This window comes from Anomaloglossus baeobatrachus, chromosome 7 (genome assembly GCF_048569485.1).
Source record: "Anomaloglossus baeobatrachus isolate aAnoBae1 chromosome 7, aAnoBae1.hap1, whole genome shotgun sequence".
Classification (NCBI taxonomy): Eukaryota; Metazoa; Chordata; class Amphibia; order Anura; family Aromobatidae; genus Anomaloglossus; species Anomaloglossus baeobatrachus.
The window spans coordinates 236948127-236970813 of NC_134359.1; the positions used below are offsets into that span (position 1 = coordinate 236948127).

At 42.6% G+C, this 22687-nt stretch overlaps 2 protein-coding genes across 3 annotated transcripts in view; one reads left to right on the forward strand and one right to left on the reverse strand.

Moving 5' to 3' along the window:
- BMERB1 (bMERB domain containing 1) overlaps positions 1–22687 on the reverse strand; it is a 251038-nt gene that overhangs the window by 80020 nt on the left and 148331 nt on the right. The window lies entirely within an intron of this gene.
- Positions 3287–22687, forward strand: part of LOC142245333 (E3 ubiquitin/ISG15 ligase TRIM25-like) — a 56240-nt gene continuing 36839 nt past the window's right edge. Inside the window, exon 1 of one of the 2 annotated variants that reach the window (XR_012724765.1) lies at positions 3287–4638. Coding sequence is in view for 1 of the 2 variants with exons in the window: in XM_075317970.1 (XP_075174085.1) it covers positions 3294–4871 (1578 nt within the window). In the remaining variant the exon portion in view is untranslated. Of the gene's footprint in view, positions 4968–22687 lie in introns of those variants that run through there. The other variant, XM_075317970.1, reaches the window with a different exon arrangement.

The following is a 22687-nucleotide window of genomic DNA, read 5'->3' on the forward strand; positions in this document are numbered from 1 at the left end:
TTTTGCCCTAATTGGACCGAGAAAACAATCTCAGCATGCTGCGGGTGCAATGTGATCCTGTTTCACTCGCACCCATTCAAGTCTATGGGGGTGAGAGAAACATCACATTGCACTCGCGTTACACCGGTGTAACGCGAGTGCAGTGCGATTCTCACATCAGCCGGTAACGGAGGACATGCAGAGATAAATCCCTCCCTCACCTCCGCAGCGTCGGCCCTCTCCTCCGCAGCTGTGGTCTGATCGCAGGATCGGGCCACAGTCGCATGACACTCGGCTCCTACTATGCTGCGAGCATGAGTTGAGTGTCATGCGAGGACTCGCACTAATCCCAGCGTAGCCTCAGCCTTACAGTCACTCTAAACTCTTATTAGTTGAGGTCTGAAATGAGTCAATTCCTTCTATAAATACCGAAAAAGTTCTGTTAAATGTTTGCGACATGTTTTATTTAGAGAAAAAAATGTAATTTTTTTCCTACAAAAATAAGAATGTTACCATTATATAAAGTGGCTTGTCTCCTTTGTATACATTCAGCTCATCTCTGTTGCTTCGGCCGATCGATCTTCCATGGCACGATGGGTAAGTTTTTATATGTACATAAAGAGGTTTCTTTTTTCTGAACACTGAGCAGACTTCAAAGGATGCCAAGCAGCAGCAATCTCTGTACCATCAGCATATGTTTCTATACCGCATTTTCAAGGGAATAAAACAAAACAAAGCGACAAAACGTCAGGAACTTTTTAAATGGCTGGAACATTGTCCATTCTTCTGTAGATAAAAGTATCTTGTTGAATGAGTAGAAGTTGCTGTACTGCAGAGGTATGAGTCACCAGCATAGTGCAGCGTCGGAGATCTTCTGCATTGAGCAAATAACCTCATAATCAATTCCCTGTCATCTGTGTTCTTCTCCATATAGCAACGAGCGTGTAAAAGGGTTAGAATAGCAGTCTGACACCATTTTAAGGAAAAATTAACCCCACTGACGAGTTCAGGACTGCTCTATCCTGTATTAGTTGCGTTTGTTTATCACTGTGGTGGTGATATCATCTGGTTACATAAGTACTTTACTACTTTGCAAGAGGTTGGCCACTTCTTTTACAATGATTGCCTATCCTGGGACTTGCAACGATCACCAGAATGGGGTAGTTTTATCCCCAGAATAGAACGGCAGTACACATGATCAACCATTCAAAAAAGAAAAAGAAAGCCACTCACCAGGCTGTTGTGAAGAATCTAATTTAATCCAACATGGAAATACAGGTGATATAAAAGGCTGTGGGGGAGGGAGGTGCACGGAGCACGTGGGACGACGGCCGTTTCGTGCTTATACTATTCATATAGGCCGTTTTGTGCCTATATGAATAGTGCCCAGTGTTCTGTCTTTGTTTTTGTTACATGATCAACCATTGCTTGGCTTTTTCCGACAGTCCCATAAGAAATTAATGGAGTGGCACTTGGACATCCAACATGATGCTCCATTTTTAGTAGGGATAAAAGTTTCCTTCTGCTGATCATTGCAGGTTCTAATGGTCAGACCCTTCCTTTGGATAGCCGATAATGTGTTTTTACTGGACACCCCCTCAAATGAACACTAGAAAGTGATCAGGAGGGTCAGACACTGCCGGGGTCTCCGGACTGTGAACTACAAGAATCAGGGACTTTAGGACAAACATAAAAAGTCTTGCTACACAGTCGAGCTAAGTGTTTGTATCCCCCTGAAGCCTCATTCAGACTGCCATGATTTCCAACAGTGCGTTGTCCATGTGCCCAACACACCACACCTGGGCAGCACACCGACCACTTCTACTTAATTGGCGAGTACGCATCAGTGAATTTCCTCACAAAACAATGGTCTGTATATAAAAAAGTCCGCAATCTCTAGTCTGATCATAGTACAGTCCAAAATCGCAATGTAGTAGCAGGAATCTCCAGCCCACTGTATGGACAAGCTCACTGAGTGAAAACATTTGAATCACTGATGGATGAGGCTGCTCTGATCTTTCTAATGGCCACTTGACTGCTGTCTGATAGGAATAAGTGGAATTAAAGCACCACTCTAGAGTGGGGTGGGGGTTCAGCGCTGAAGTGGTGCTTTAAATGTAAGCCCTCTGTCATATACTCATATACGAACCTTCCGGTGGCTTCACCTATTAGGCCCCCTTCACACATCAGTGAAAAACACACACATTTTTCACTGACGTGATAAAGGTGCGTATGTCCCACCGTGTGCCCTGATTTTGGAACACGTGTAATTTCCGTGTGATATCCATGATAATACATGGAGATCAGGCACTTATACTTACCTGTCCACGCGCTGCTGTCCGTGGTGCTGAAGTCTCCCAAGATGCTGTGTTCAGCTGCTGCTCTCTCCCCTCTGCAGCTACTTCCTGGTCGGCTGTGCAGTGCATATATATGAGCATAATAAGCCAGCCTGGAAGCAGCAGACAGCAGCCGCTTAAGACAGCATCGCTGGAAATGAGTGAGTTTAAAAAGCTTATCATTTTAAATGTATGTGATTCTTCTGGTACGTGTTTCACGGACCACACCATTGTGTGGTCCATGGGACATCAGTGATGCCAGAAAAAAACGGACTTGTCTCTGTGCGGAACACACGGACATGCCTGTACACCACACAGAAACATGTCAGTGAGAAATCACTGATGTGTATGCAGACCCATTTTAATGGGTCTGCATATGTCCATGACTCTGGTACATATAAAAACTGTCACGTACGTACCAGAATCACTGAAATGTAAAGTGGGCCTTACAGAGGCCGCTCCTGTCCTGTGGCGCCATTTTGTGCCCCTAAATTCTGACTGGCCAGAAGTCTGAAGTTATATCACAAGAGCTCAATGCAACTCTATGAGAGTCAGAATGAGGCTCCCATAGAGATATTTTGAAGTGTGGAGCTGCCAGCAGGTAATTTTTTGCCACAGACTAACTGTAGCTATGTAGCTACGCTGTAAAGGTATGAAGATGGTGGAAGGTGAGTACGCGGCAGGGCTCAGGGGGCTTACATTTAAAGCACCTTCCAACATTAAGCTTCTGTTTATCTCACATTTGGGAGCAGATCTTTGGAGCTGGGCTTACTTCTCCTTCTCCGTACTGGTAATGGATTCTATATAGTACAAACAGGTGCAGTCACTACAAATACTATAATTCTCATGCTACACATGATACTATCAATCATTTTGTTCCTCAGCAATAGCCGGGGTTAATAGTCTACTCCCAGAAACCTCCGCCCTTTTTACGTAAGGAAACTTTTTCACTTTCGGTTCCTGATCTTAAACACTACAATGGCATCTGCTGAGCTGAGAGACGAGCTGAGGGACGAGCTGAACTGCTCCATCTGCCTAAGCCTCTATACAGGTCCCGTATCCCTGAGATGTGGACACAACTTCTGTTGCTCGTGTATTGTGAGTGTGCTGGATGCACAACAGGCGGCTGGAGGGTATTCCTGTCCTGACTGCAGAGCAGAATATCCGGAGCGTCCAGCCCTGGAGAAGAACAGGAAGCTGGAGAATATAGTGGAGTGTTTCTCATCTACTCAGCCTGACATAGAGGAGACCAGAATTCTCTGTACTTACTGTGATTCCCCTGCCCCGGCTGTTAAAACATGTCTGCAGTGTGAGGCATCTTTTTGTGAAAAGCACCTAAGCAGACACAGTAAGTCATCAGAACATATGTTAGTTGAACCTAATGTTACCCTGGAGGAAAGGAAATGCCCAACACACAAGGAGGTGCTGAAATACTACTGCGCTATAGACAACGCCTGTATCTGTGTGTCCTGCTGGGTGGCCGGAGACCACAGGGAACATTACGTGGAGCTACTTGACATGGCCTCTCAGAAGAAGAAGGAGAAATTGAGGAAATATCTGGATGATCTAAACCCACAAATAGCAAAAGTTCAGACAAGAGTCCAAAATCTGCAGGATCATAAGAGAAAGATCCAGGAGAAGGCCTCCGATAAGCGGAAGAACGTCAGTAATAAATTTATGGGGATTAAGAATCAACTGGAAATGGCAGAAAAGAAAGTGCTGAGCGAAATCTCCAGGCAGGAGGAGAAGATTGTGTCCCAGATATCTCATCTGATCGAGAAGCTGGAAATTCAGGAGGACGAGCTGTCCAGGAAGATGCGTGACATGGAGGAGATGTGTCATGTCACTGACCCAATAAGACTCTTACGAAAAAGTGACATTACAGTGTTTAGTCATGGAGGTGATGAGGACACAGGGGGAGATGTTGGAGAGGTCAGTTCTGAGGGGGATCTCGATGAGGTTCTGATCTCGCTGACCTTACACCGATCTATGAGGGATGTTGTCACCAATGTAACATCAGAGCTCGGGGTCCATGTCCCAGACATATTGCTGGATGTGGACACTGCTAGCAGATGGGTGAAATTATCAGAAGATTTGAAAACAGCAACAGAATCTGATGAAAAGCGGGATAGACGTAAATCATCAGGAAAATTTGTGACTTACAACCAGGTGTTAAGTAGATGTGGCCTCTCTTCGGGACGACATTACTGGGAGGCAGAGTGGGACCAGATAGGAGAATGGGAAATAGGAATGTCCTACTCCAGTATAGAGAAGAAAGGAGAACAATCTGGTATTGGATATAATGATAAATCTTGGTGTTTGGGTATGTATGATGGACAATATAGAGTTTATCACAACTCAGTTAAATTAGCCCTCAGTGTAAAGCCAACATGTCTAACACTTGGAGTCTTCTTAGACTATGAGGCCGGGCTTCTGTCCTTCTATGAGTTATGTGACCCTATCAGACACTTACACACCTTCACCGCCTCCTTCACTGAACCCTTACATGTTGTCTTCTATGTGAATGATGGAGCCTCTGTTACAATAAGAAGCTGAGACGATGTCGTCTGTGTCACATAAACATTATTTCTTGTCACAGGGACACATCTGTATATAGTCAGTTATTGTCACGACCGTCTCTCTGCAGTGTGAGACTAGTGACAGGTTCTGGGTTAGAGTCCTTCATTGCCATGTAAGACTGCCTATATTAAATTTAGTTCCTTTCCTTTCATGAGCTAAGGGTTAATGTCAGTTTCTTCTTGGCAGTAGCATTCTCATTATATCTCCTCAGGTGTTAACAGTTTGGGGCGACTCCCAGTCTCTATATATACCCTCTTCTCCCAGTAGAGGGTGTTGGTTATTCTGATCCATTTGGAAGCTGGGCCTTGAGGTGGAAGGCGTTGAGTAGGTTGCAGTCCTGGTTCTGACTGCAGCCTTGTGTTGGACCTTTGTTGTTTGTTGTTATCCCCTGTCTTCCCTTCCTTTCCCTGGTGTTGGATTAGTGCAGCCGTGGGGCTAGCGTCCCTCACCTGCCAGCTCACTAGCCAGGGTTGTTACAGGGTCTGCCAGGGACACAGATATCTAGTTTGGCAACAGGTGCGGAGCCTGTATAGGGACTGGCTAGGAGTGCAGGATACAGCTACAGGTTAGAGCAGGAGGTGACCCATCTTCCCCCTTACTAGCGCTAGGGCCCACCATTGTTATAGTGCACCCCTTGTTTTGATGTGTGGTATCCCTAGTCACTATGTGACAGTTATCAGCAGGACCTTTGAATAACACAATGTTTATAGCAGGATTCATGGAGAGATTTTGCCTATTGGATTATTTTGTCTTCCTCGTAGATCAGATACAGAACTAAAGATTGAGTCGAATGGAAATATTAATGGGTGAATTATCCTAAAATTAATAATTATTTATAATTAACCCATTCCTAATATCCTCTGTACATATACAGCACAATCATTTTGTCGCAATAGGGTATAAAGTGTGGTAAAATCATCATTGACTGTCAGCTGTACATTATGGCTGACATCCTTATGTAACAGTCATGGTCTCAGCAAACACTGATTGTGGCCATTTGACCCCTCTGATGTTGTTGTCAATAGCAACAGTAGCATCCGTTTATCTGAGGGTGGGGGTTCCCTCTTTGTTCCTATCGGTGCCCCTTGATTGTGATCACGCGGTGCCCATGGCAGCCATGATGACTACAGGTTGAGTAATGGCTGAGGGAGTCACATAGCTATGGTGGCCTGTAAGGTCCTGGCATAAGCAGCACTTGACATGCCCCCTGTCCATGTAAGACAGACAAGCTTAATGCACTGTAATACAAATGAATTGTATAATGGGGTATTAGGGTGATGGTTCTGACCCGAAGAATAAAGTGTTTGTATCACAATATGAATTGCTTGTTTGTGTTCAGAAAAAAAAAAATAAACACATGTTATGCCGTCCAAGAGGGCAACAATAAAAACTTCAACTCATTCTGCAAAATAGAAACCCCCACATGACAGAAAAATAAAACAAATATAATTCTCAATCTCATAGAATTAAAAAAACAAATAAAAATTTTTTTCACAGTTCAGCAGCGTCTTTAGACACACGATGGGCGGACTTCTCACATCCACTTTCCTGCATTATAGATGGACTGCTGAGCTCATTGTAGTGCCCTTTCTTCTCTTGTGGGTGTCACTAAAGAGGACCATATGAGCCCTCAAATGACAGTTCTCTCATGATTTATATTCTGAAAGTATGCCAATTTAGCTTGTCCTTGTCAAACGTAAATTTTAAAAACTTCACCGACTGTCATGGCGGCAGCGGGTTCTGTTCAGACTACAAATTCTGATACTTTGCCCGATAACCTCTCTGGTGTCTGTGATCAACACAGGCCGACTCGGGCATTGACCTGCTGAGTGGTAATTCATAAGCAGGCTAGCAAGAGATAATCTCTGCTAGTCTATTTGTTAGACACCTTTGAACACACGTTGTGGGGAAGCCAATCACATCGGCTCCCCTCCTATATAAGCTGGCTACGTCATTCCACCTATTCCAGCTATAGTTTATCTTAGTTAGACTCGTGAGGTGTTGCGATCCAGATTATCTGGTGGTTGTTCTACTTGTTGCTGAATGTGGTTATGGAGGTAACCCTTGTTGCTTTTTGTTGTTGCCTTCCTGCTCTTGCTTGACTCCTGAGTCTATCATTGTCTATTCCTGTATGTCTGCATTGTGTCAGAGTTTTGGCTTTCACTTGTCTGTCTTTATTTGTTTTCTAAATTGTCTCTTCAGGGAGGAAGGAGACAAACGCTAGTGCCTCCTATTGGAAGTAGCAATCCTAATTAGTAAAAAATAACCCTTTAATGAGCCTTGTCATATGACTTAGGATTAATGCCAGATCAAACTCTCAATTTGCAGACATGGTGTTTTGGGTTGGTTGCCCTTCATCAGTGCAAAGTATGAGATCTGATCTGGCTATATGAGAAGCTAAGACGGGGTCTAAGGGGGAAACTGCTACACCAATCTGGCATGCCAGTGAGGAGACTTATAGCTGCAATGCTCCTCTGGGAAATAAATCTGTTTTCCATCACATTCCTACCCTTCCTTCCCTTGTGGAAGGGGGTATCAAAATAGTGTTGGTCAGGAGCATAGCCAGGAATGGGACTCAGGCATCTCCACCAGTAACTTTGAAGATAGGGATAGGCGAAGGATCCCTAGCATGAGGGACAGAATACGAGCCCTTGTCCCTCGCTATCCTAACAGTGACCTTGTGACAGTCCTATTGTACATTGTTACATGCCACTGAATGTATTGAGAAGGCCATAAGCTCTATTACTAAAGACTACATTTGGGATTTAGGCTGCTTTCACACATCCGGCTTTTGCAATGCGGCACAATCCGGCACTTTGCAGGAAAACCGCAACCGGTTTCTTTTGCTGCCGGTTGCGTTTTTCCTGCATAGACTTTAATTAGTGCCGCATTGTGCCGCATGGGCTTGCGTTCGGTCCGGTTTTTGCCGCATGCGGCAGATTTAGCCGATGCGGCGGCCGGATGGAACGTTCCCTGGCACGTTTTTTGCTCCGGCAAAAAAAAACCGCATCGTGCCGCATCCGGCCGATGCGGTGCTTTTCCCAATGCATCCCTATGGATGCCGGATGCGGCGCGATGCGGCAAAAACCGCATCCGGCCGCCGCATGCGGTTTTTGCCACTGCGCATGCTCAGTAGCATGCCGCAAGCGGCAAAAAACGGACCGGCCACATGTAAAAAACTTATGCAAAGGATGCGGTGTTTTCACCGCATCCGTTGCATAGGCTTCACAGCCGGATTGAGCCGCACGGCTCAAACCGGATGTGTGAAAGTAGCCTTACTTTTGACTGTTATAAAAATCGCTGATGATCTTGCTGCTAGGCATATTCATTGCTTCATAGACATTGTGATGCCCACTGAGAAAAATCAAACTCTTATAAAAAGATATTAAAATGGTAATTTCACAGATTTATTGTCCTTTTTCTTACTTAAAAGCATAACATTTTACTTATTTATCACCTACACAGCAACAGCAACACGCTTCTATGGAAACAGCAGTAATTGATTGTCAATAATGGCTTCCAACCTCAGTCAGTAACTTTGCACCATTTACTACACATGAACATATTTTTAGTTTCTGTTATAATTTATTCATCATACACTTATTGTCAGGTTTTCAATACAGTAGCATCAGGAACAGACTCTAATAAAATATATCTTTTAATAGACTATCTTAAAATCACAGGGAGTAGCCCAAAAACACACAATTGAAATATAGGTATATGTGATCAAAAATGGAGAGAGAACACATAAAGCGGGTGATATCAGTATTGAACACGTCAGCAATTTTCTAAGTAAATATATTTATATAGGAGCTATTGACATCAATTTCTCACCAGATATCGGTAACAACCCATTTAATCCACACAGACAAAGAAATCAAAACACAGATGATCATATATTTAGTTATGAGTAATAATGAGAAGTGACAAAGGAGATGTAAATTTGATGCAGAAATCTGGTGCAGACATTTCAGCATCAAATTTGCATCACCTGGCAGAAAACCGCACTGAAAAGGCACCAAAATCTTTTTTATGTGTTTTTCTGCAAGGAGACGCAGATTTGATTCTAGAATTTATACACCGAATTTCTGCAGCAAAAAAATTGCATCAATATTGCATCAAAACCACATTTGCGTTTTGAAGTGTTTTTTGCCAGAAGGCACAGATTTGGTGCAGGAATTTGGTGTATAAAGTTCAGCACCAAATCTGCATTTCTTGTCAAAAAATAGGTGGTTTTCTACCAGGAGATGCAAGTCTAATAGAACACAGTTCACCTGAGGTGAAGTCACTGAGTTCCATCAGTTCAACTAAGGTGAAATTATCTGCGGTCACAGGTGGGGTACCGTGGGAACATCCAGCTGTGACCGCACATAAACTCAGTGATGTCACTGCTCACAGCAGCGGCTCAGTCACTCTCTGCCTGAAGCCGCAGTGGGCAGTCATGTTTTCTAATGTGCCTGCACATTGCGACTTCAGTATGTAATAGACCCAGGATCATTGCAGGACCTCGTGTGGATTACATCGGCCCTGGGTGTTTGTGGGGGTTAATAAATTAGAGGAAGAGGGTGTTTTTTGTGTTTTATTTCAAATAAAGAATATTTTCAGTGTTTGTGTTATTTCTTATCACTTATAGGATTAGTATTGGGTTCTCATAGACTTTCCTCATTATTAATCTAGGGCTTAGTTTTTGGTGTGTCTTTGTGCTATGCATTTTTCTTTATTAACTCAATGGGTGGAAGGGCTAAAACAAGCAAGAAAAAATGGACCAACAATTGCCATGCTGCAGATAATTTTCTGCATCAAATCTGCAAGGAAAAAAATGAGCAATGTGCACACAGGACTTCAGAATTCTGATTGACTTTGCTGGCATAGCTGGCATGAAGATACACATGCAGATGTGGGCCATAAGCTGCACCAAATCTACATAAAAAATCGTACCGTGCGCACACAGCCTTAGGCTCCTTTCCCACATCCGTGTCTCTAGTATGTGTGACGTCCATTTTCACACGTATTGGAGACACAGGCACACGTAGACCCATTAAAATCAATGGGTTTGCGCACACGTGCGTGTTTTGACATGAACTGTGTGTCCGTGTGCTCCACGCGTAGACATGTCCTTTTTTCTCCGGCAGCACGGGTGTCACACGGACCGCACGGATGTGATCTGTGTGACATCAGTGTGACATGTACTGTAGAAAACACAAGTGTCTGTGAAATAGAATGATTTTTTATACTCCCCTTCTCCAGCACTGCTGTCTCTGCCGCTGCTGTCACTTGTTTATTATGCTCATTGCATATGCATAGCACAGAGGACCGGAAACAGTAGCAGCGGGGAGTGGCAGGGCGGGAGATCAGCAGCGGGGAGTCGGCAGGGCCAGAGACCGTAGATCAGCACCACAGACAGCAAAGCCAGGGACAGGTTAGCAGAAAGTTCCTGTTCTCCGTGTGTTATCACGGATAGCACACGAAGAACACACGTGTGCCAAAATCACGGCACACACAGGGCAATACGCACCTTTTACACGTCCGTACAAAACGTGTATGGTTTTCACGGACGTTTGAAAGAGGCCTTAAGCAGGCTTTACACGCTACGATATCGTTAATGATTTATCGTCAGAGTCACGTTGTTTGTGACGCACATCCGGCGTCATTAACGATATTGCAGTGTGTCACACTTATGTGCGAGCTAAAACAATTGCAAAAGCGGTCAAAATTGTTTGCCGCGGAGAGGTCGTCCTAAAACAAAAAATCGTTCTCTTCTAATTAGCGATGCTGTTCCTCATTCCTGCGGCATCACACATCGCTATGTGTGACAGTGCAGGAGCGAGGAACATCTCCTTACCTGCCTCCACCGGCAATGCGGAAGGAAGGAGGTGGGCGGGATGTTTACGTCCCGCTCATCTACGCCCCTCCGCTTCTATTGGACGGCTGCCGTGTGACGTCGCTGTGACGCCTCACGACCCGCCCCCTTAGAAAGGAGGCGGATCGCCGGCCAGAGCGACGTCACAGGACAGGTAAGTCTGTGTGACCGGGGTAAGCGAGGTTGTGCGCGACGGGCAGTGATTTGCCTGTGTTGCACAACTGACGGGGGCGGGTACGATCGCTTGCGATCTCGTTAGCCAGATCGCAGCGTGTAAAGCCAGCTTTAGACTGCATTATTAGGTTCTGCTTTTTATACACCTGTGACTATTAGAATGAATGAAAAACCTGAATTCAGTGAACAAGAGGAGTGTTTTACTTCTTTTGTCAATATAATTTATATTCCATTGTGACCCCCTTTCTACATAATGCAAAGTCCTAAGCTAAAAATCCAACTCGCTCTTATAAATACATTTTGTATGCTTTTTTCCTGTTGACATATTTTGCAGCACATTGCAATTTGTATAGAAATGTATGTTAATAACAACAACCCTGAAAAGTAGATGGTCTATCTGGCTGTGCAAAATAAACTATTTATTCTCCATTTAATTTTCAAAATAATTTATGAAGCAGTTTTCCTAGATACAACTGAAAATAGCCAGCCTCCAAGCTTTTACTCGTGACCCGCAGCTCATGAGTGAATTGAAAAGCTCTGGACCAGGAGCAATGCTTTACGTCATGCGGGAGCGCTGGCTGCCAACAGACATTTGCTAATTAAAGTTACATGAACCGCTGTAATGGCCACAAATATTGAGCTCCTGTAAAATTCATAATTTTACCAGTCATCCCGGCAGCCTCTAATTTCACCCTGGCTGGACTGATTCTAGCTGGCAGATTGTAAAGATATGCAGCTGATTTCCTTCTACAAATTTACAATATGATGCTCTCACATTTGGTCTCTATTCATTACATTTTCTGGTAGAATATACGTCAACGGTCAATGGGAATCACTGTTCCGTTAAAGTGCAGAATCCAAAAGTAAATCTTTTTATATAAGGTCACTGATTATACTGTATGTTACAAGTTTATATAAATTCTGTCTGTCTATCCCTTATCTTCTATAAATCTATATATATTTAGATGAAAAAAAACCTTGTATTGCTCAAAAGACATGTATTTTTATTAATCGTAGAAAAACAATTATTGATTACAGAAATCAAAAAATGGCAGAAAGATGCATGTTAGAGGGGTAGATGGTAAAAAGGGCAAATCGGGCCTGGAACTATCATAAGAAAGGCTAATTTTAAGCAGTCCTAAAAATGCTTAATAATTTAACATATCAATCAAAAAAGTACCTGACACAGATGGAATAGCTAATAAATAGAACAATCATAGGGTTAACCACATAGGTGCAAACATAGCAGCAAATCTCCTTACTTAGTCCATTGCATAGATCAATGTTATCAATTAGGAAGATACCATACCCATATAGCTGAAAGTGTCAAGAAGGGCAGGCAGGCCAAGGCGAAGAGGTAGATAGATAGAATGAATAGATTAGATCAATTATATACAGTATATATATTGAATGAATGGATAGATAAATAGCCAGATAGATTGAATAGAGTGAATATATATATACATGTGGAACGAAATACTTAAAAAAGTGTGAAACAACTGAAAATATGTCTTATATTCTAGGTTCTTCAAAGTAGCCACCTTTTGCTTTGATTTCTGCTTTGCACACTCTTGGCATTCTCTTGATGAGCTTCAAAAGATAGTCACCGGAAATGGTCTTGCAACAGTCCTGAAGGAGTTCCCAGAGATGTTTAGCACTTGTTGGCCCTTTTGCCTTCACTCTGCAGTCCAGCTCACCTCAAACCATCTCGATTGGGTTCAGGTCTGGTGACTGTGGAGTCCAGGTCATCTGGCGTAGCACCCCATCACTCTCCTTCTTAGTCAAATAGCCCTTACACAGCCTGGAGATGTGTTTGGGCTCATTGTCCTGTTGAAAAATAAATGATGGTCCAACTAAACGCAAACCGGATGGAATAGCACACCGCTCAAAGATGCTGTGGTAGCCATGCTGGTTCTGTATGCCTTCAATTTTAAATAAATCCCCAACAGTGTCACCAGCAAAGCACCCCCACACTGTCACACCTCCTCCTCCATGCTTCACGGTGGGAACCAGCCATGTAGAATCCATCCGTTCACCTTTTCTACAAAGACACGGTGGCTGGATCCAAAGATCTCAAATTTGGACTCATCAGACCAAACCACAGATTACCACTGGTCAAATGTCCATTCCTTGTGATCTTTAGCCCAAACAAGTCTCTTGTGCTTGTTGCTTGTCCTTAGCAGTGTTCTATATATTGGTAATGGAATAGCTGCCTTGAAGGCTCTGCACCAATAGTTTGTGGATCTGTGTTGCTTGCATTTTTTTAACTTAGATAGATGGACCGATAGATAGATAGATAGATAGATAGATAGATAGATAGATAGATAGATAGATATCCCTGAAGTGTATTTACGTGATTCTTATTTTTTAATACTTTGTCGTGACATTTGATAATTAGGAACAGTGAGGCAAAACAACGAGGGAAAACACAAAAAATGACTCATGATGCTGGGTTGGTTAGCAAAATAAATGAGTAACAAAATGAAGATGTAAGGGGGTGTATCAAATGGTCAGCCGGCCAAATCACTTTCAGGACCAGATAACTAGAGCAAGAAATCAATGACTTGACACAAAAAAAAACCAAACAGATAAACAAGCTTTGCTTGTCCGTTTGAGGCAAAGTCTTGAATGATACAAACTATTCATAGACATTAGGTAGAAAAGTTAAGCAATATTTTGGCCATCACCCTCAAAGACATGCTTATCAAAGCCATACTCTCAAATCCCATCTGGCACCTCATGACTTCTAGCCTCTGGGGCCCCACTCACGAGGATAGATTTTACGACAGTGGTGATTCAACCCTCAGCACTTTCTCATGCTTAGTGGTCTCCTCTTAGTTTTCTTTGCACACTGACAACTCAAAAGCTTCTTGTGTGAACTTCAAACCTACTGATTTTTACATCTCCCTCCACTGGTACCCACATTTCACTTGGGGCACCACTGACCTTCTACTCACTCTTAGGAAGATGACTACTCTCCTATCATGGGTGGCAGGTTTCCTCAATGAACAATCACTATGAGTAATGAGACCCTGAAAGGGGACTTACACTGGATTTTTTTAATTTAAACTGAGCACCTCCTCTAATTTGTGCTGCTCCACTGATTCTGGAACATTTTTTATTTTTCTTTTGTGCCCCTCTATTCCAAAGTTATCACCTCCTGAAATAAAGATGCAAATTTTCCCTTCAAGCAGCTGGGCGTGTACCACAGAACTTCTCTAGGGGTGTGGCTGTTTTTTGATTGGCCAGCGTCAGAGGAGAAAACTCAAATGCCCACAGAGAAGTGCTGTGGTAAAGGCCTGGTCGTTGAAGGGAAGATTTGCATCTTTATTTCCAGATGGCTTAATTTTGAAACAGAGGGGCACATACGAAAAATATAAACTAGTTCAGAATCAGTGGAGCAGAACCAATTGGAGGACAACTCAGTTTAAATAAATTAAAAATAGTGAAAAGTCCTCTTTAAGTTAAGTCCTACAAGTTACTTTACTTTTTTTTTTAATTTTCAGCCATGATCTGACAAATCGTGTATAAAATAAATTAACGATATTACTCCATAAATGTCAGTGACATGCTTTTGCAGGATTATGGCTTATCAATTATGGCAAGTTACTAATAGCCCACAATATATAAGAATTTAAAAGTATAATTTCAACCTTTTATGTCGGCATGATTCATCCAACCTTTTACGTCACATGGTATGTTTTTCAAAATTTTTAACATATGTGAATAGATAGGGTTACAGTATGCTTTGCCTAGAAAAGATTTACTATGTGCTGCAGACAAATGTGGCAAATTAACAAGTGTAAATTAGCAATCTATTTATTCATCTAGGTAGACAGTGAATGCAAAATAAAGTTTTTCAGTAAGAATGAGAAAATCAATTCTAAATTAATTGAATTTGTTAAGAATTTTCTAAAAAATTGGAATGGAAAGGGGTTAAAAACAATAAAATATCATATTCACTTTGAATATCATCTGTCCTTGATGACGCAGCTCCCCATACGTCCTCCACTTACTACGTTAGGCAGTAGCTCCAGCTCCAGTCTTCTTTTTCCTAGTGCTGTAATAGCTGAGTAGCCCTCGACATACATAATGAGGACATTAGGTCCTAATATGCATAATCCCACATGCTTCTGTGTCACCCAGGGAATGGGGTACTCGGTCCCGGGCAGAATATACCATTAGGAATGTCACTTTGGTGGCTGTTGCACGGGTCAGTACCCTGGGCCCCTTTTGTAAGGGGAGTATTTACAGGGGAGATAAGAGTTAATGTTCATGTGACACCACCTGCGGGTTGCGATTATGGTAGTGGAACCGACGCTGCTTAGGTGGGTACTCCCAGGGCTGGTGGTGGTGGCAACTGTGATAGTAGGCCCTCCGCAGGTAGGGCTGAGCCTGGGAGATGTACGGTACAATTTAAGGGAGACCAGTCCGTGGATTGTATTTAACAGTCTTTACTCACTGTGGACCCTGGACGGCTGGTTCCGGTCCCTGTATTGCCACTGCCAGATAGTGACTTGGTTGCTCTGTCCCTGGCACTCTCTGTATAGTTGAGACCCCGAAGCTTGAAACTTTGGGGGTCTGACTGTCCCTTGTTTGGTGGGTGCAGTCCCTCTCTCTCCGTACGGCGGGCAGTGTGGCTCCTGTGGGGAGGTATGTGTCCGAACCCCAATCCTTATGGTACTGCTGATGCCCCCGGATCTGTAGGTCAGTGAGGCCTGTGGAGGTACCCTCACCGTGCAGGTAATTGCCATGCCGTATAGAACTGTCGCCTGACCTAGGGCCCTGTGTCCTGTGTGTGCTCCGGTCCTATTGGTGCTGCCGCGCGCCTGCCCTGGCGACTTTGCTCCCGTGCCCCCGGGTCACCGTTACATGTACCCAGCTCCAGGCACCCTTTACTTCCTCCTTCCAGACTCTGACTGACTTGCACCCCTCCCACCAGGCTGGCTAGTTCCTGGACTGGCTCTACCCACTGGGTGGCCACCCTCTTATCTGACTAACCCTTTGAGCCCTGGTGTGAGTGGCTACTGGGATTTTTTGTGTTGCTGTTGCTGGCACTGGTGTTACAGGTCCCAGGGGGTAGGTCCTGCATCCCTGAGAGGATACAGTTCCCTGTAGTGCCCTGAGTGGCTCAGGGGTGCTACACATTGTAAAGTTATAACATGCATTCATAACTACTCAGTGCTGTCCCAGTGAAGAGAGAAAAGATGTGAGCCTGAGCTACTGCACAAGGGAGCGAGAGGAACACCAGCAGGATGTCACGCTATGTCAGGGGAAGTATCAAGCAAATGGCAAAAGGAAAGAGAAAACTTGTGTCTAGAGAAAGGGAAGATGATGATCCCTGACCAAACCTACTGCTGGTTCCTGGGGTCACTCAGCACCCTAGATAGGTTCTGCACCAAGCCAGAAAACTGACCCTAGGTATCCCTAGTGCTAGACCCTAAATAGGGAACAGATGGGATGAACTGTTCGTCAACCCCACTAAACACTATAGAAGACATAAGGAGGACACATGGAAAAAATGCATGAACTACTTATCCACAAATGACTTAGGTAGAAGTTCAGCAACGTTTTCAGCAACGATACAACAGAGGAGTACAAGCAACCTGCTTGCAACCAGGGCTTGGATAAACTGAATAATATCACCAGCACCAGTCCAAGGAAGGAAGAGGTATTTAGGTACCAAGGGAATACTGATAATCAGCAGCTGGGTGGAAGGCAAGCTCTTGAAGGGAGAGCAATGAAAATCCAACAGAAAGCTACCAATTACAATCAATGCTGACAGTAGAAACAATGGAAAGTCAGGGAGAATTTCGCACAGCTAAACACTGTGATCTTCTATGGCCAGAAACCACATGACTCTCTGTCACCTGTGACACAGGAGCTCTGATGACAGAGAAATGTGCAGGGTGAGTTTTATTGATTTTTAATTCCTTCCAAGCTCATTCATTTATTATGCTTTGTGGAGATCTAGATCATAATAAATGATTTTTTTCTTCATGCAAATTGGGCACATATGATTAGCATCAAATACGTTTGATGCATATTGAATTTTCTAGCTCCATTCGAACACATCTGCCAAATTCAAGTTGTGGCAGATTCACTCATTTTTATTTTTCAGACTTTCGCTCTTATGACTCACAAATGGAAAGTTATAGTTCATCACTATGATTACCATGGTTCTTATAGTAATAAGTGACAGCTAAACAGTAGTTACTGGGACTCATATCCAGCGACACTCTCCAAATGTATACAAAATAACGTTTGGAACTCCATTCTATGTCTGAACTGGGTGCAAAAACCTAAAAAAACATCACTATGGGGAGATAAGGTATGCACACCAGTGACTATGTAAGGGGAATACATGGAATAGCAGAAACTGCTGTGTGAATACTGACATGAAAAATTCAATAGCTGTATGTAAGGATGAAATGTGAAAAATGGAACCTGCATTACTGCCATGAATATATGAATAAAGAGAAATTTAGCTACTGAATTGATCAATGCAATAGAGCCCCAACACTACGCCAAAGTATTTCTCTACGTTGGGGTCCCTAGCTTGTGTGTGTCCTCTCATGCAGTTAAAAAACTTACCGTGTATGGGAAGCTGAGACCCAGGCTATATATACGATGTGGATTGGCAATAGGTGTGTATGGGGAGGGTTCACAAACGAAAAACTACTAACAAATACAAAATAACGTTTGGAACTCCATTCTATGTCTGAACTGGGTGCAAAAACCTAAAAAAACATCACTATGAAATGTGAAAAATGGAACCTGCATTACTGCCATGAATATATGAATAAAGAGAAATTTAGCTACTGAATTGATCAGTAGTAATGCAGGTTCCATTTTTCACATTTCATCCTTACATACAGCTATTGAATTTTTCATGTCAGTATTCACACAGCAGTTTCTGCTATTCCATGTATTCCCCTTACATAGTCACTGGTGTGCATACCTTATCTCCCCATAGTGATGTTTTTTTAGGTTTTTGCACCCAGTTCAGACATAGAATGGAGTTCCAAACGTTATTTTGTATTTGTTAGTAGTTTTTCGTTTGTGAACCCTCCCCATACACACCTATTGCCAATCCACATCGTATATATAGCCTTGGTCTCAGCTTCCCATACACGGTAAGTTTTTTAACTGCATGAGAGGACACACACAAGCTAGGGACCCCAACGTAGAGAAATACTTTGGCGTAGTGTTGGGGCTCTATTGCATTGATCAATTCAGTAGCTAAATTTCTCTTTATTCATATATTCATGGCAGTAATGCAGGTTCCATTTTTCACATTTCATCCTTACATACAGCTATTGAATTTTTCATGTCAGTATTCACACAGCAGTTTCTGCTATTCCATGTATTCCCCTTACATAGTCACTGGTGTGCATACCTTATCTCCCCATACTCTCCAAATGTAGGCTTAAAGAAGAACCTGCCAGATCTCCAGGCATGTTTGTTTTAGTAAAAAATGGATTCCCTATAGTAATTGTTCTAGATCTAGAGCATCTTTTCTTAGAACTCTGTATTGTACTGTAACTTGAATATCCCTATCAGAAATCTAATATATAAAGCTCAGTGTATGTATGTGTGTATATATGTGTGTGTGTGTATGTCCGCTAAAGGAATCCGCACCGCCGCATTTACAATCACAAAATTTTGCACAGACACTCCATGTGACTCAGGGAACGTCATAGACTATGTTTGGGTGGGAAAATTTTAACCCCGTGCTTTCCAGTTACTCTACAAAAATCCTGCAGCCATTAAACTGAATGGAGCTGGGAGCTACTGGCTATAAATAGCAACTGTCAGTGGTTGCTATAGGAACAAAATAAACTGTTAGCATAAGATAGGATAGATGGATTGAGAGAGAAAAGCAGTAACAGAGAGATAGTCTGGGAAAGAGACATACTGGGAAAGAGACGGCCCTGGAAAGAGACAGCCCGGGCAAAGAGACAGCCCGGGCAAAGAGAGAGAGAGAGACAGACAGATACAGAGATTGAGACAGACTGATGCAAATACAGAGATAGAACAGACCGACAAGGAAAGAGACAGCGAGACAGACAGACAGAGACTGGGAGAGAGACAGTTACTATCCCGGGCAACGCCCGGGTACTACATCTAGTCTAATATATAAAGCTCAGTGAATGTATGTGTGTATATATGTGTGTGTGTGTGTCCGCTAAAGGAATCCGCACTGTTGCATTTACAATCATGAAATTTTACACACACGCCCCATGTGACCCAGGGAACGTCATAGACTATGTTTTGACGGGAAAAATTAACCCCGCGCTTTACAGTTACTCTCAAAAATCCTGCCTCCATTAATCTGAATGGAGCTGGGGGATACGGGCTATTAATAGCAACTGTCAGTGGTTGCTATAGGAACAAAATAAACTGTTAGTATAAGAAGCTTATGTGTGAGTGAGAGACAGAAAAAGACAGACAGACAGAGACACAGACAGAGAAAGCCTTGGAAAGAGACATAGACAGCCCTGGAAAGAGACAGCCCTGGAAAGAGACAGCCCTGGAAGGAGACAGCCCTGGAAGGAGACAGCCCTGGAAGGAGACAGCCGGGGAATGAGAGAGACAGATAGAAAGAGACAGACAGACACAGAGAAAGAGAGAGACACAGAGATAGCGACACAGAGATAGAGACAGACAGAGACTGATACAGAGACAGACAGAGAAACTAATACAGAGACAGACACACAGAGACAGACAGACAGAAACTCAAAGAGAGATAGTTACTATCCCGGGCAACGCCCGGGTACTACAAAACTGCTACTGTCCAATGAGCGCCAATTGTGCAATACTGTTTGGGCACATACCATTTTATGAGATGAATGACGCCTAATTGTCAGTTTGTTCTTACATTTCGAGAAGGAATAAAATAGGAACTTTGCAATGCAGCATAAGACTAGATTCACACATCCATGTGAGTGTTACCATCCTAGAGAAACAGAACAATTTATACTCTGGTGTCATTGTAGTTGCTTCCATTTTCTTTACTCAAAAGGTGTGTTTGATTCCACGTGATGCCAAGCCATTAAAAAACCCTTGGAAGGTCATAAGTTTTTTTTTTATTCAACATCTGTGAGACACAAATACAATATGGCAGCAAATTGGAAGCCTTCCGATTTGCATCTGTGTCTCACGGATCCCGATGAACTTGAGTGGCTGAGCCTGATAAGCAAATAGGATCAGAATAGCTTTCAGTCTCATGGATCTCACTCTCGGACTCGTGATTTTAATGGAAGGATGAATAATTCAGACAGCATTCAGACTTGTCATTTAGATATGTGAATATAGTCAAAATATCATCTAGAATAGTATTTTGTGGAAAATACAATTACGAATACAGACAACATCAGTGTGACAAGTTCTCTTAGGTATTGGTTTTGTTGCTACGATAAACCTTCTATCAAACAACATAGTGCATGGATGTGACAATATTCCAGTAGAACTAATAACGTCTCCTGAAGCAGTAGTTGACATCATCACATGCCTGTGTCAACAGATATGGACAACTGATAAATGGCCCAAGGACTGGACAAGATTGGTTTTTATTCCAATTCTGAAGAAGAAAGATGCTACCGACTGTAGAAACGTTCGGACTATTGTGCTCATAATTCATGCCAGCAAAATACTACTAAAGATCCTACAAAGACGACTACAGCCTTAGTTGGACAAAGAGCTGCCAAAAGAACACACAGGATTCAGAAAAGGCAGAAGAACAAGAAATGTAATAGATAACATTAGATGGATGATGGAAAATGCCAAAGAATAGTACAAGAAGCTCTATTTTTGCTTCAACTACAGCAAAGCCTTTGACTGTGCTGATCACTAGAAACTTTGGAATAGCATGAAAGATATGGGTGTGCCAAAGCATCTGACTAGCTTCATTACATCGACCAAGAAGCAACAGTCTGAATGAAACATGGCAACACAGCATGGTTCAAAGTAGAGCGAGGCATCAGACAAGGCTGCATCCTATCACCATTTCTCTTTAATTTATATGCAAAAGCTATTTTCAGGAAGGCTGGACTTGCTGAAAAAGAAGAACGATGCAAAATTGTTGGATGAATCATCAACATTCTTAAATACGCTGACAATACAACATTGAGAACAACAAGCATAGATGGAATGAAAGACTTATTACGGAATGTCTAGACAGAAAGCTCGAACATGGGACTGTTACTCAACACAAAGAAGACAAAGATATTGCCTACTGCTAAGTACAACTGGGATAAATTTTAGATGGTCAGCAATGAACTGGAAGTTGGAAAGAGCGTCAACCTATTTGGATCAATGATCATTCAAGATGCAGTAACGAAAAGTAAATAGGAGAATAGCTATAGGCAAATCAACAATGAAGTCACTGAACAGGGTCTTCAAATCAAGGAACATTTCACTAGTGATGAAGACACAGCTTTTATATAGTCTGATCTTTTCTACAGTAACCTACGGATGCAAAACCTGGATAATAAAGTAACAGGTCAGAAAAATAATTGACCTCTTCAACCTGTAGTGCTGTAGAAGGATGTTATTAATACCATGTATAGCAAGAAGAGCAAATAGATCAATTTTGGAACAAATCAAGCCAGACATGTGTCTCAAACCAAGAATCACCAAGCTATGACTTGCCTTCTTTGGACAAATCACACAAAGAGTAATTGCTGGAGAAGGACATCATATTTGGAAGGAACAAGGCTAAGACGAAGACCATTAACCCAATGGCTTAATACTATCAAGAAAATGGAGGAGAAGACCCTGGTGGACCTAGCTAAGCTTACACAAGATTGATCTTCCTACAGGTTATTCATCCATTAACCCACCATGGCTGAAGAAAGCCGTGAAAATACGCAAGGTCGAGAACGCCACATAGCCCTGATCACGGGCACGTACCTTCAATGTAGGAATTTCCTGTCTCTGAATGTAAATGAGTATTTTTTTTTAACTGACAGAAAGCTAATAGTTCTAAAGAAAACCATTCACCAGCTTGAGCATGTTAAACTGGAGAACTTTATGGAATAGCGGCTGCAGAGCTGAATAAAATGTTTTTTTGTTTGGTTTCTTTTAAAATTCTCCTACATTGGGTAGATATTAGCTTGTAAAGTTTAGGTTATGATTTATGTAAGCCCAACCGGGAGATAACTGAGTAAATTTGTCTGTGGAATGTGTACTTCTTCCCTTTATGAGGTTGGCCATTCATAGACAGCCAGCAAAATGCAGAGGGAAAAAAAATTATGCCTCTAAAATAGCTTAGAGCATTTTTCTCAATGTGAGACATGTAATGACAGATGGTTTGCTCTGCTCAGTGATGGGAGTTGCAGAGCTGCGTGTGCTTTCAAAGTCTGAGGAGCAAAGTAGACATAAGTGTGATTACTTACACTTTAGTTTTCATATCACAGCAGTCAGTGTGAGGGGTGGGCCAATAGAGAAAAGTTATTAGCACTGTGAGGAAAGCTGCTAGAAGTATTTGTAATTAGACATCATCATTAGCATCAGGGAGAAGAGCACACAGCCTGTCATTACATGACTCACACAGTAGTCTGTGCTCCTCTTGTCAATACAGAGCTGTGTGCTATTACAAAGTGTTGGAAGCAAAGCAGAGATGAGTGTGATTACATCTTTCATCTTATAGCAGCTAGTTTGTGGGGAGGAGCATACACATATAGAGCACTGCCTGAATCCAGAAGTAATGGTCCTTTGCTCTAGTGGGACTTCTGGGAAGTAACTGACTCCAATA